At 50.1% G+C, this 14460-nt stretch overlaps 1 protein-coding gene across 9 annotated transcripts; it reads left to right on the top strand.

Moving 5' to 3' along the window:
* The first annotated feature begins 1037 nt into the window (after positions 1–1037).
* On the top strand, positions 1038–8866 carry LOC140843035 (zinc finger protein 550-like). 9 transcript variants are annotated; one of them, XR_012126949.1, is made up of 6 exons: positions 1038–1255; positions 3038–3134; positions 3857–3946; positions 4213–4303; positions 4401–5831; positions 6018–8866. XR_012126949.1 is itself a non-coding variant. In XM_073226791.1 (5 exons), exons 1-4 carry the CDS (start codon positions 1229–1231, stop codon positions 4576–4578), a joined length of 423 nt encoding a protein of 140 aa, XP_073082892.1. In that variant the 5' UTR covers positions 1038–1228; the 3' UTR covers positions 4579–5831; positions 6018–8866. The 9 variants fall into 9 exon arrangements, 5 of the variants coding, with proteins under 5 accessions (XP_073082892.1, XP_073082894.1, XP_073082891.1 ...); XM_073226791.1 differs by lacking the exon at positions 3038–3134 and having other exon boundaries at positions 3857–3983; XM_073226793.1 differs by lacking the exons at positions 3038–3134; positions 4401–5831 and having other exon boundaries at positions 1038–1421; positions 6018–6116; positions 8083–8866.
* The last annotated feature ends 5594 nt before the right edge of the window (positions 8867–14460 follow it).

The raw sequence follows: 14460 nt of genomic DNA, 5'->3' as shown, positions 1-14460 counted from the left end.
TTCCCCAGGGCCTTGTGTGTCAGTCACACACACAGACACACAGACTGAATATACAAACTGTCAGTGGCCAGACCATATCTGAAAACACAACTTTGACCCAGAAGTTCTGCAGCAGTCAACGCACAATGGGCAGGACCTGGTGAATAAGCTTTGATTTCCATGAAGTTCCCTCCCCACCCCCAGCTTCCAACTTAAGACCAGCTGGAGAAAGCCGAATATGCTTCCTTAACTGATCCTGCAGGTTTGCCACACCGCTTGTTTTCTGCCTCCAGCGCTCCCCTGGTAAGGGCCTCCACCAGCGCATTCCTGAGGCGCTCCTTGTTTTCATAATAAATTTTCCACTCCCCTGTCTGACAAATGCAAGCGACAGTGACTGACTCTTGCTGTGGCAAGGTCTGAATAAATACCTTATAGCCCTTGCTTGTACTCATTTCTGGTCTTCATTTATTTCCATCACACACACGCAATCACACAGTCTTCCTGTAGTGGATGTGGCAATGCAGACAGCATGGCTTGGAGAGAATAATCCTCCCCATCACTCCACAGCGCCCAGGGAGAGGGAGGACCTCTAGGCAAGTCTGGCCTTTACTGGGAATCAGGGGAGGTACACAGGCCCTGGGCATTGGATGTCACTGGGTCACAGGGGAGGAAAGAAGGTGAACTTGTGTCAGGGGCCAGCCTTTCCACACCGGTGCACCTGGTCACCTGAGAGGCGCTCACAGGTTTTAAAAGAAATTTTAAAACTCACAATACAGTGTGCGCACGTGTTCCATTGGGATCATCTGAAATAACAAGATGCAGAAAACACAACCGGGAAATTTGGGTGCTTCCCCTGGAGAGTGTCCCTTGCCTCTCCTTCCCTGGGGCCTCCCCACACCTTTGTCAGCTCGTTCCTGGCCTCCAGACCTTTATCTCCTACGAGGGGCAGCGCTCCCCAGCCTGGCCAGACGCAGGAGAGAAACTACATTACCCGGTGTGCACCGAGAGGGCGACATCACAGGAAAGGGGGCGTTCCGGTCCCGATGGTAGAGGCGGGATTTCCGGCGTCGCCAGGCGGAAGCGTTACGGCGTGGGGCGCGATTCCTCCACAGTGGCGCTGAGTTCTCGGCTGCCGGTCGTTCGGAGCAGGGCGGAACGGCGGGGAGGCCCCACCTGCGCCTCCGCGGGTTCTGGGTGGGGTCGCTGAGCCCCCGGGCGCCCCCGTGCGGCCCCGCTCGCCACAGGTCTGATGGCGGCGCCCTTGGACCCGGCGCAGGTGAGTGGACGGTCCCCGCGCCTCCCACTCTCGGACCCCCAGCGTCGCGGTCCCGCCGCCCGGACGTGCGGGAGGACGGTGACCTTCGACCCTTCGCCTTCCCTTCTCCCGGCCGTTTCTCGGAGCGCCAGGATGGGGTCACCTCGGCTCCGGGTGCGGAATCCAGGTCAGGGGTCCCGTGGGGGAGGGCCCCGTTCCTGACGGCCGGCGGGATTCTGTGTGGAGGGGCGAGGTGTGTGGCCCCAGGGCCCCCCGAACACAAGGCCGTGCGCGCGGGGCGGTCCTCAGGGAGGAGGCCCAGGGTTCGCCGACATCACTGGGGTCCGGCTGCGCCCCTTGCCGAGGCCGCGGCAACTCAGACGGGGCGCCCAAGCCCTGCCTCGCACCGTCGGCTGTGGCTGTGGCTCAGCCGCCACTCCAGCTCCTGGTCCGTGGAAGCCTGCCGGGCGCTCGTCTCGCCCATGCCTGCTTTCTACTACCAGCAAACGCGCCCATTTCAAATCGAGGGCGGGGGCGGAGGGGGCGAGGATGCGCGCGTGCAGGCGCTGTGAGGTCTGTGGGCTGAGAGGTCTGACCCCCCCGCACCCCAGCCCCAGGGTCCACAGCAAAACCTCGGATTTCTGTAACGCGACTCGTGTTTCGATCCTTCTTCAGCGCCCCGGTGTCAGGACTGCGCCGGGGCCCAAGGAGGAAAATCCCCACCCACTGCATTTTACCGCCTGGGGCGGTTTTTAGGGATTATTTAGCGCAGCGGATTAAAATCTTGCAACAATTGAGAAACTGACAAAATGCTTCCTCGCTGTACATACTTCTCCTCTCTGTTTTAGTTTTAAGAAGGAAAACCCGAAAAGATGCATCTGACTTGTGTAAATGAGCGTGTGAAAAAAGGGCGGACAGTTTTTGCTTTGATTTTAGGAAGGAAGATTTGTGAGTCTACATACTACATACACACACACACACGATACTCATTTACCGAACCAGCGACAGGGACCTTGTTTATTTACATTGCAAATAAATTTTTCTCTCTTTAAGTCTCCCTGCTGACCTGGGCTGCTGTTTTCTTTGGTATAAAATAGGAATGTTGACATTTTAATTCCGTACAGCAATACGAATTCCTTTGTCCTAGTCTGGGGAACTGGGAAGGATGCACGGTTGATGTGTGTCGGCGGGTGTCCAGCAAGGTCTGGGAAGGGCTGGCATGGACACGCCCCTGGACCTGTGCTGAGCTTGGGGGCTCACCCCGGCGGCAGGCTGCTCCTCGGGGCTCCCTGCCCTCCTTCCTGTACACACTTAAAGGCTGGCGGCCTAGAGGCAGGAGTAGCGTTTTTGAGTTGCTGCTATGCTAGGACGACAAAGACAGCAGGGCAGGCTGGGAGCCAAGGCCGCCGGGGCGTCTGACTCTCAGATCCCCAGTGACAGCAGTGGGTCTGTGTTGTTTAAGACATGCAGTTATATTTGAAAAGGAAGAGCATTCAGATGGTCGGTGATGACGGTGTGCAGGAGTGTGGTGTCCTTTGGGACACGAACGCTCAGGAGGCCCTGGGTCACGCCCCGGCAGTCACCCCGGTCAGCCTTACCAGCCCTGTTCATCGTCAGGGCTTATCACATTGGTTAACATCGCAGCCGCATGGCCCCCTCCTCCGTTTACTGCAGTCTCGGCCCAGTGTGCCGTCCCGACAGTAGCCTCCCCTGTCACCACATCTGCAGTGGGCCACAATCTCTTTCGTCTCCTTGCTCTGTTTTCTTGTTTTTGTCATCTCTGGGGCCCCCTTGCTGGTTTAGGATCTGTTTCCAGCCCCGGATCACAAGCGCCTGTTGTCCCTCTGTGCCGAGACCGGGAACAGCCTGGGCTGGTGAAAGGCCCTCGGTGAACAGCTGAGTGACTGAGCTGGGCACCCGTCAGGGGCCCCCCACTGGGCCTGCGCTGCTGTCCTCCACCGCTTGCTCACCCAGCCCCGCAACCCGCTCGGCAGCTTTTGCCCTTGGCCTTCCCGTCGTCCGGTGCCCTGTCCCCAGGTCTCACCACGTCCTTCCTGTGCATAGGTGTCCCCTTGTAGGTGCCCCTGACCCCCACCTTCCCATCCTCTGGCAACTCTGTGCCATCTTTCCTTGGGTTGTTCAGATACCATCTCTGCTCCTTAAAATTGGGATTGTGGGTGACTTTCTAGAGCTGCCTGAGCCCAGGTGGAGGTGGTGATGGCATTAACCTCGTGCACTGTGGGAGGATTGGTGAAACTCACAGAGTACACCGAGTGCTCGTGGGCCTGGGGCTGTTCGCTTGCTGCTCCTGCTCTTGTTGTTGGGACCATCACGGCCATATCCCCGTCCCTCGGACATCACAGAACACTCACCATCTCCCCCCAATCCTCGTGGGGACACACTGCACCATCTCCGGTGGCTTCCCCAGGGGAGGTTTTGCTCTTAGCCACAGTCGCATTATGTCGAAAGGCTGCGTCCTCCCCTTCGAGCCCAGCACGGAGCTTGGCCTCGGTGATCCGGGCCTGGGCCTGGGTCTCTGCACCTTCAGCAGTGACTGAGTGACAGGCTCTGATCCCATCCAACAGCACAAGGCAACACCACTTCCTCCGTTTGACTTTCCAGGTGTCAGTGACCTTCCAGGATGTGGCCATGACCTTTTCCCGGGAGGAGTGGGGGCAGCTGGGCCCGACCCAGTGGACCCTGTACCAGGAGGTGATGCTGCAGACGTGTGGGCTCGTGGCGTCCCTATGTAAGGGATCGCCTCTCACCCCTGTGCGGAACCCCTGGTTCCTGGCTGTCAGGATCGGAGGAGCCACCTGCCCTCCCCCAGAGCCCCTCGTTTCCTGGTCCCTTTTCCTCCTGCCTGTCTCCCTGTGTGTGTGTCGGGTGTCAGTGGGATTGAGACAGTGTCCCTCCGAACACAAGGCCTCACCCCAGGGCCCAGCACGCTGCAACCTCAGTCTGAATCCTTATTCCAGATGCCACAGGGGGCAAGCTGGCCCTGCCTGGTCGTGTCACGTGTCCCACAGTTCTGGAGCAGGGGCGTGGGCTATGGGCCGATCTGAGACGGTGAGTCATGCAGGCTCCACATGGTATTTGTCACCGGTGTCCCCTGAACAGCAGGGTCAGGGAAAACTGCCCTAGTGTCTCGTCGTCATCACCACAGGATTCCTGAGGCCTGGGCCACGATCCTTGCCAGGGCAGGAGTCAGAACGCACGCAGAAATGTCGGAGCCACAGGTGGTGCCCCAAAAAGCCAGTCCTTTTACCTGCTCGGTCTGGGATGCTGATCGTCAAGAGAACGTCTCAGATCACTGCATAGGACTCCGTGCTCCTTCCTTTTGACCAGTTCCTCGTCGCGGTGGGCGCGGCCTCCAGCTCCCAGCCCTGAGCAGTGTGCAGGAGCTTGCTGGGACTTTAATGGTGTTTTTTTTTGTTTCATTGTTGTGTTTTAACAATAACCTTCCATTTGTCAGAACTGAAGTGACTTTTCTCTTTTACGAAAGCAAAACAGGGCTCCCTTTTAGAATAAAATTTTAAGAAAAAAGGTGACTTGGGTCAAGGAGAAGCCATCAGTGACGGTGGCTCATGCCGTATGCTGTGCACACCCATCAGCCTGAGTTTAGTGGGGAAGGTAGGTGTCCATTCTTAGATGAATTGTGATGAGTTGTCGAAAGAAATCTAAAGGGGCTTCAGGTTAAAGCCGGTCATGAGTGCTTCAAAAAAGGCATCTCAGGGAAGGACGTTGGAGCTGGGAACTCGAAGGCTGTGAGCCAGCGGGGAGGGGGCTTCCAGGTGCAGGAATCAGCCCCAGGAAAGGCCCTGAGGTGACAGGGACCGAAGAATGCCTGTCGCACTCTGCCTGCCTCCGATCCCTGAGCCCAGTGCTGGTAGGGGGCAGGCACAGCGCGGGGACTGTGACTGACACCTGTCTGAGCAAACCCTGGGCTGTGGAGCAGAACCGGCCAGAGGAGAGGTTGGTAGGCCCTGCTGCCCCCATCACCGGACTTGTCCCCAGAACCCTCCCGCCTCCGCTGAGACGAATGCGGCTGCGTGGAAGAGAAAACCGACTGGAACTGGCTTCCCCGAAGGAAATTCTCCGCCTCACCTCAGAGAGGCCCAAGTGGCGCCGCGGGGCTGGCGGGCGGAGCAGCGTGGGTTCGTCACCAGCCGCGGGAAGGTCCTCTGGGCCAGGCGTCTGACTGCTCCTCGGGCTGCAGGGGCTGCGGGCTGCCCCGCACTTCGGTGAAGGCTTCCCCTGCAGAGCGCCCAGCCCGCATCTGCCCCCGCTTCTGGTGATCAGGGCTGCCACTTCCCTGGTGCTGACCGGCCTCCACCGGGAGTTCTCTGTCCTCAGGGAGACTTCCCGAATGCCGAGGCCTCACCTTCAATGCGAGACCTTCTGTTTCTGCCCGTGGAGACTGAAATCAGGCATCCCCAGGTGTTCCTGAAGCGCAGGGCGTTTGAAACCAGCCACGTGGATCAATTACCGAACTTCCGGGAGGAGGCGCCCCCCACCCCATGGACCCAGGGCCGCGTGTGAGCGTTGTGCACACCCCGTGCGCTCTGGCTCCCACCGATGACCTTCAGGGGCAGTGGTGGGTCGGCAGGCAGTGCCACCTGCTACCTCACGTGCAGTCCAAGAGTGGGGTTTGGGCGCTTGGTTTCTGCGTCACAAATGAACATTTTCTTTACTTTGGGAGCAGTTCTGTCAACCCAGGCAGAATGGAAGGGTTTCATTGATTTCATCAAAACACCCATGTTGTTTCTTTCTCCATCAATAGGGCATCCGGTTCCCAAACCTGAGCTGACCCACCTGCTGGAGCGTGGGCAGCAGCTGTGGCCAGTGAGGAGGGACCTCCTCGCCCGAAGCACCTCCCCAGGTACAAGCCAGCAGCTGGTCGGGTGGGGCCGTGGCAGCCGCCAGCCTGCGAGCAGAGAGACTCTGAGCTCCTGGGGCTTCTGGCTGCTCCTCTGTCATGCCGAGGGATGCACATCCGCTGATCACCATTGTTTAGAGACCTGGGCACCTTCTAATGTCAGCGTGTAGCTTTTGGGTTGCTCTGGAACCATCCGGCTGGTGGGGGGACGCCTGCAGTTGCACATGATGTGAACTTGACTCCACGTGTTCCATGACAGGATCTAGGCATTCGGCCACCCCTGGGGCCTCAGGCCTGGGGAATGTGGCTTAGGTCTGTGCCCAGGGAAAGAGCCCGTGGGCCTGGTCTTCAGCGCAGCTTGCTGTATTCCCCCTACGGTCAGAGTCAGTGACACAGTCTCTGTGTGATGGGGTCATTGGCAGTTGTAATGCCGTAACGCAGCAGGCTGCTTAGGACAGTGCCTGGCCACTAGGAAGGGCTCACAACGTTCGCTCTTGGTGTGTCCACGTAATTACGTCCATCATTAGTGACAGTGACATCACGTGTTTCTGGACTCAGGAAAGGGGCCTTCCTTGTCCTTGGTATTTTCATGTTTCCTGTCGTGTGACCCCCCACTCTTTCCCACCTTCACCGTCCATCCGTCCTGTTGTCCATAAGACACGCAGTAGCTGCCCCGTGCCCTGTATCTTCCTGCCCCTCTTGCCCTGACAAACACCATGATTCTTAGGCTCTCCAGCCATAGGTGTGCCTCTGAGTGAGCCGTCTGGGGAGTCGCAGGTGCCCCTCTCCGTGCCCTTCAGGCTTTTCAGCCAGCACGCGTGCATCTTTGGCCAGCACCCCCACCCCAGCCATCTGTCCCAGATGCCACCCCCGTCTCCTGCATCCCACAGCTCACTTCGCTGTCCGGGGCACCAAGCTCCTTGACCATGTACACTCCTCCCCCAACTCAGTTCATAGAACGTCCTGCCACCCCAGCCAGTTAGGAGGCAGGACACCCCACAGGCAGCAGCACCTCAGTGTCTCCGTCTCCGTCCCGCCCCCGTCCCCCTCCCCCTGGTCCTGCCCATCAGATGCTGTGTCTTCCGAGCCTGCCTCACTCACCACACTCAGGAGCTCCACCAGCACCTGGCCCGGCTCTCGCCGTCTTTTGCCTGGAATATGCCAGAGCCTCCCACCCTACCTCCCCACATCTCCGTGCCCCTGTGCAGCTCGGTACCCTGCACCAGCCGCTGCACCCACTCCGACCGGTCTAAGTCATCACGGCTTCCTCAGTCACTGCCGACTCAGCACAGAATCAGCATCACGTTAAAAACGAACGCTGCGTGCCTCTGCTGCTTGCTCCCGAGCCTGTGCTGGCCCATCTGTGCCCCGCAGCTGTGGCTTCCCTTTTCCTCTGAGGAACACGTCTTCCCCCTGACCTCTTGTCCTGTTTCCCCCACTGGCCCCGCATGGCGCCTCTGTCTTCTCTGGGAACCTGCTTCTTCACTTTCCTCCGACTCGTGTATCCATCTTCTCTCTCCACATAGGCTCACGTCACTTATGCTTGGGGAAAAGTAAAATGGGTCCTGGGCCGTTAGATCCACAGCAGCCCAGCACGAACGTCCCCTCCACTCATGAAGCCACGTTTCTTGAAAGAGTTGCCTCATTTTTAAAAGTTACATGTGCACTTGACTTACAGTGTTTTTGTTAAAATCTCCTTAATTTTTTTTACGCTGGAAGTATATTATCACGTGCACAAACCTTAAGGGTTCTGCTTAAATTTTTGCACATGTATTAGTTGAAGTTCCCTCCAGCGCAGTCAGCCTTTAGGGTGCTTCCAGGGCCCTGGCAGGCTCCTGGTGCCCTTGCCTGTCAGCTGCTCGTTCTCCAGTGCTGGCCACCATGTTCACTGTCACTGTGAGTTGGTTTTGTTGTTGTTTTTGTTTCGGGGCGGTGGTGCTTCAAACACCAGAAATTAATTTTCTCGCAGATCTGGAGGCTAGAAGTAAGGTGTCAGCAGGTCGGTTCGTGCTGAGGCCCCTTCCCCCTGGGCTTGTAGAACAGATGGCCTTTCCGTGTCGGGGCCATTGCTGTCGCCTGCTCGCCCAGTGCAGCAGCTCAGGGCTCTCCGGGAAGTCGGAGCCAGCCGCCCGTGTGACACTGAGGAAGGGGCCCACACGATCGTGAGGGCGGAACTGCTTGACGTCCACAGGCAGGCCGTACGCTGGAGGAGTTGCTGTTGCAGCCTGAGTCTGCGGCCAGAGCTCCTTCCCTCCAGGGATGTGAGTCTTTTCCTTCAGGCCCTCATTTGCTTGGAGGAGGCCCGCTCACCTTATGAAGGACTTTAATCCTGTGCAGAGGACTCCCCTCAGCAGTCGTCAAGGCATTGAATCATAGCTGAAACCAGGAAAGCTACATACACAGCTGAAGTAAATGCATGATAAACTATGGAAGACAAATGTGGAACAGGATTCTCATTGTCTGATGTTATAAATGGTTGTGTGAAGTTGTGTTACAAATGAAGAATCTGGATATTTAGGCGTGGGGTCAAGTTTGTGTTGACTTTACAGTAGCCACCGTGGATTTACTCCCTTGTTGTTCGCATACGATGCAGTCATTTGAAATTCATACTGTGGGATTTGCTTTTGAGACTAATATTTTTTTTGAGAGGGCATCTCTTGTATTTATTCATTTATATATTTATTTATTTGAGAGGGCATCTCATATTAATTGATCAAATGGCTGTTAACAATAATAAAATTCTGTATAAGCGACTCAATGCACAATCATTAATCAACCCCAAGCCTAATTCTCAGCAGTCTCCAATCTTCTGAAGCATAACGAACAAGTTCTTACACGGTGAACAGTACAAGGGAAGTCATATCACAGAAACTTTCATTTTATCACACATCATGAACTGTAAACAATCAAGTCAGATATTATTCATTTGATTTTTATACTTGATTTATATATGAATCCCACATTTCTCCCTTATTTTTTTTAAATAAAATGCTGAAGTGGTAGGTAGATGCAAGATAAATGTAGAAAACACAATTCAGTGCTGTAAGAGGGCAAATGTAGATGATCAGGTCTGTGCCTATAGACTATTAATCCAAGCAAGACGTGGGCAACAAAACATCCACTGATGCAGAAGATTTCTCTCAAAACAGGGTTGGGGGTGAGATTCTAAGCCTCATCTCTTTTGATTCCCAATTTCTCACCTGATGGCCCCCCTGCAGCTGTTCCTGTCTTAGGTTGTTCCTCCCTTGAGGAATCTTACCCGTCTCTGGCTAACCAGTCATCTTCTAGGGCCATACAGGGAAACGTAAAGTTGGTTAGTGGGAGAGAAGCAATATTGTTTGAAAAGGTAGGTTTTTACTTCTTTGCAGATTTATGCCCTGCGGCTTCTATGCCCAGCATTTGTCTTGAGGTGTCTTTACCACTTGGAAGAATTATGATACTCGGTGATTTTCAATATGAGGCATGAATTCTACTAAAGGGTCGTAATTAGGAAGGAAGAAGAAAAGCTATAGAAGTAGCAGACGGAAGAAAACATGGGTAATTGATTATTTCTTTGACATATCTTCTTGTAGAGTAACATAACCATGTGTAGGTTTTAAACTACTTAAAAATTATGTACACACATTAACATAATAGGAATACAGCTGCATAACAAAAACAGGCTTACAATTTCCAGCAATATGCAGTGAAACCAAGAAAACCAGTTAGGTACCCTAGGCACTTGTGAAAACTTATCAATGATATGATGGATATTGTCTAACTGAATTTGAATAGTTTGAGAAAAATCAGACAAATTAAAACAACACATTCCTGGGAACTGTTCACATCCCATATGTTCTTTTAACAGTAGATAGTCTATAGTCGTACAATTTTGGAGCACTGCAACTTGCACTTCTCCTAATTCTTGGTTGAGTTCCAACAATATAGATCCAGTCAAATTTGTTGTTTTACTGTATGCACAGGCCAGCTTAGATATCTCCCTCTTCATTCCAATGACAAGTCCAGGAAGCAGTGGGATGAATGCAGCTACAACTGCAACAGTGCCAGGATCTTTGTAGAAGTTTTTTGATGATCATCTTCTGGAATGACTCTTCCAGATTATGTTGATATTGGAAGTTCTTCATATCATATCTTAATTCATTTTCTGGGTAGCCAAATTAGGCTTTGATCCTCTGTATAAAACAAAAACAAACCCTTTCCCAAACTTTGATATGACCTTTATACCATTGTGAAGATGCTATTGGATATCACCACACAAGAACTGCTTTTTTTTTTAAAGGTAAAGGAATATTATCAGAAAAATGTACTTCCATAGCTGATCATCTGACACCCTTTAAAAGATCAGAATTAAGGATATGTAAAACATGCATTAATTGTTGATTTGCAGTTAGTTTTATCCTATCAGGGAGTAATCCCCCTTTCTCCTTTTTATTTTCATTAATCTACAATTACATGAAAAATACTATCTTTACTACGCATTCCCCTATATCAAGTCCTACCCCCAAACTCCGTTACAGTCACTGTCCATCAGCATATCAAAATGTTCTGGAATCACTACTTGTCTTCTCTGTGTTGCACAGCCCTCCCCTTTCTCCCACCCCCCACATTAGGCATGCTAATCATAATAACCCCTTTCTTCTCCCCAACCCTTGTCCCTCCCTACCCACCCATCCGCCCCAGCCCCTTTTCCTTTGGTAGCTGTTAGTCCATTCTTGGGTTCTGTGTTTTGTTCCTTCAGTTTTTCCTTTGTTCCTATACGCGACAGATGAGTGAAATCATTTGGTATTTCTCTTTCTCCGCTTGGCTTATTTCACTGAGCATAATACCCTCTAGGTACATCCATGTTGATACAAATGTTAGGATTTGTTTTCTTCTTATGGGTGAATAATATTCCATTGTGTATATATACCACATCTTCTTTATCCATTCGTCTACTGATGGACACTTAGGTTGCTTCCATTCTTGGCTATTGTAAATAGTGCTGCGATAGACATGGGAGTGCATCTGACTTTTTCAAACTGGAGTGCTGCATTCCTAGCATAAATTCCTGGGAGTGGAATTCCTGGGTCAAATGGTAAGTCTATTTTGAGCATTTTGAGGAACCTCCATACTGCTTTCCACAATGGTTGAACTAATTTACATTCTCACCAGCAGTGTAGGAAGGTTCCCCTTTCTCCACAACCTCGCCAACATATGTTGTTGTTTGTCTTTTGGATGGTTGCCATCCTTACTGGTGTGAGGTGATATCTCATTGTGGTCTTAATTTGCACTTCTCTGATGACGAGCGATGTGGAGCATTTTTTCATGTGTCTCTTGGCCATCTGAATTTCTTTTTTGGAGAACTGTCTGTTCAGTTCCTCTGCCCATTTTTTAATTGGATTATTTGTTTTTTGTTTGTTGAGGTGGGTGAGCTCTTTATATATTTTGGATGTCAAGCCTTTATCGGATCTGTCATTTACAAATATGTTCTCCCATACTGTAAGGTACCTTTTTGTTCTATTGATGGTGTCTTTTGCTGTACAGAAGCTTTTCAGCTTAATATAGTCCCACTTCTTCACTATTGCTTTTGTTTTCCTTGCCCGGGGAGATATGTTCAAGAAGAGGTCACTCATGTTTATGTCTAAGAGATTTTTGCCTATGTTTTTTTCTAAGAGTTTTATGGTTTCATGAGTTACATTCAAGTCTTTGGTCCATTTCGAATTTACTTTTGTGTATGGGGTTAGACAATGGTCTAGTTTCATTCTCTTACATGTAGCTGTCCAGTTTTGCCAGCACCATCTGTTGAAGAGACTGTCATTTCCCCATTGTATGTCCATGGCTCCTTTATCAAATATTAATTGACCATATATGTTTGGGTTAATGTCTGGAGTCTCTAATCTGTTCCACTGGTCTGTGGCTCTCTTCTTGTGCCAGTACCAAATTGTCTTGATTACTGTGGCTTTCTAGTAGAGCTTGAAGTTGGGGAGTGAGATCCCCACCACTTTATGCTTCCTTCTCAGGATTGCTTTGGCTATTCGTGCTCTTTGGTGTTTCCATATGAATTTTTGAAATATTTGTTCCACTTCTTTGAAGAATGTTGCTGGTAATTTGATAGGGATTGCATGAAATCTGTATATTGCTTTGGGCAGGATGGCCATTTTGACGATATTAATTCTTCCTAGCCAAGAGCATGGGATGAATTTCCATTTGCTAGTGTCCCCTTTAATTTCTCTTAAGAGTGTCTTGTAGTTTTCAAGATATAGGTCTTTCACTTCTTTGGTTAGGTTTCTTCCTAGGTATTTTAGTCTTTTTGATGCGATTGTGAATGGAGTTGTTTTCCTGATTTCTCTTTCTATTGGTTCATTGTTAGTGTATGGGAAAGCCACAGATTTCCATGTGTTAAGTTTGTATCCTGCAATTTTGCTGTATTCCAATATCAGTTTTAGTCGTTTTGGAGTGTTGTCTTTAGGGTTTTTTATGTACTATGTCATGTCATCTGCAAATAGTGACAGTTTAACTTCTTCTTTACCAATCTGGATTCCTTATATTTCTTTGTCTTGTCTAATTGCTGTGGCTGGAACCTCCAGTACTATGTTGAATAACAGTGGAGAGAGTGGGCTTCCCTGTCTTGTTGCTGATCTCAGAGGAAAAGCTTTCAGCTTCTTGCTGTTCAGTATGATGTTGACTGTGGGTTTATCATATATGGCCTTTATTATGTTGAGGTACTTACCCTCCATACCCATTTTGCTGAGAGTTTTTATCATCAATGGATGTTGAATTTTGTCAAGTGCTTTCTCAACATCTATGGAGATGATCATGTGGTTTTTGTCCTTCTTTTTGTTGATGTGGTGGATCATGTTGATGGATTTTCGAATGTTGTACCATCCTTGCATCCCTGGGATTAATCCCACTTGGTCATGGTGTATGATCATTTGATATATTTTTGAATTCGGTTTGCTAATATTTTATTGAGTGTTTTTGCATCTACGTTCATCAGGGACATTGGTCTGTAATTTTCTTTTATGGTGGGGTCTTTGCCTGGTTTTGGTATCAGGGTGATGTTGGCTTCATTGAATGAGTTTGGGAGTATTCCCTCTTCTTCTATTTTTTGGAACACTTTAAGGAGAATGGGTATTATGTCTTCTCTGTGTGTCTGATAAAATTCCGAGGTAAATCCGTCTGGCCCCGGGGTTTTGTTCTCGGGTAGTTTTTTGATTACCGTTTCAATTTCTTTGCTCATAATTGGTTTGTTTAACTTTTGTGTTTCTTCCTTGGTCAGTCTTGGGAGGTTGTATTTTTCTAGGAAGTTGTCCATTTCTTCTAGGTTTTCCAGCTTGTTGGCATATAGGTTTTCATAGTAGTCTTTAATAATTCTTTATATTTCTGTGGAGTCTGTCGTGATTTTTCCATTCTCATTTCTGATTATGTTGATTTGTGTTGACTCTCTTTTTCTCTTAATAAGTTGGGCTAGAGGCTTATCTATTTTGTTTATTTTCTCGAAGAACCAGCTCTTGGTTTCTTTGATTTTTGCTATTGTTTTATTCTTCTCAATTTTGTTTATTTCTTCTCTGATCTTTATTATGTCCCTCCTTCTGCTGACTTTAGGCCTCATTTGTTCTTCTTTTTCCAGTTTCGATAGTTGTGATGTTAGACTATTCATTTGGGATTGTTCTTCCTTCTTCAGGTGTGCCTGGATCGCTATATACTTTCCTTTTAAGACTGCTTTTGCTGCATCTCATAGAAGTTGGGGCTTAGTGTTGTTGTTGTCATTTGTTTCTATATATTCCTTGATCTCTATTTTGATTTGTTCATTGATCCATTGATTATTATTAGTAGCATGTTGTTAAGCCTCCATGTGTTTGTGAGCCTTTTTGTTTTCTTTGTAGAATTTATTTCTACTTTTATACCTTTGTGGTCTGAAAAATTGGTTGGTAGAATTTCAATATTTTGGAATTTACTGAGGCTCTTTTTGTGAGCTAGTATGTGGTCTATTCTGGAGAATGTTCCATGTGCACTTGAGAAGAATGTATATCCTGTTGCTTTTGGATGTAGAGTTCTATAGATGCCTATTAGGTCCATCTGTTCTAGTGTGTTGTTCAGTGCCTCTGTGTCCTTACTTACTTTCTGCCCAGTAGCTGAGTGCGTGGCCTGCCTCGGCTTGCTACGTCGATATGATGGAGCCGCGTTGCAGGAGGATCGGCCGGGAGGCTATTTATCTCCATGAGGGGCCTCCACGCTCCCTGCTGCCCAGGGGGTTAGAGTGCCCAGAGTTCCCCAGATTCCCTGCAGCTGGACTGAGTGTCCCAGGACGATTCTGTCCAGTCATGGGGTCCCTGTCCCTTTAAGACTCCCAAAAAGCACTCGCTTT

This window comes from Manis javanica, chromosome 17, assembly GCF_040802235.1.
Source record: "Manis javanica isolate MJ-LG chromosome 17, MJ_LKY, whole genome shotgun sequence".
Taxonomy (NCBI): Eukaryota; Metazoa; Chordata; class Mammalia; order Pholidota; family Manidae; genus Manis; species Manis javanica.
This window is presented reverse-complemented; position numbering and strand designations above follow the sequence as displayed.

Bases quoted from the DNA above. Each gene is read 5' to 3' on its own strand.
- LOC140843035 (XM_073226790.1), top strand. From the start codon at position 1,229: ATGGCGGCGCCCTTGGACCCGGCGCAGGTGAGTGGACGGTCCCCGCGC. The intron at 1,422-3,856 runs GTCAGGGGTCCC...TTGACTTTCCAG, and splicing joins GCTCCGGGTGCGGAATCCAG to GTGTCAGTGACCTTCCAGGA. The intron at 3,984-4,212 runs GTAAGGGATCGC...TCCTTATTCCAG, and splicing joins TGGGCTCGTGGCGTCCCTAT to ATGCCACAGGGGGCAAGCTG.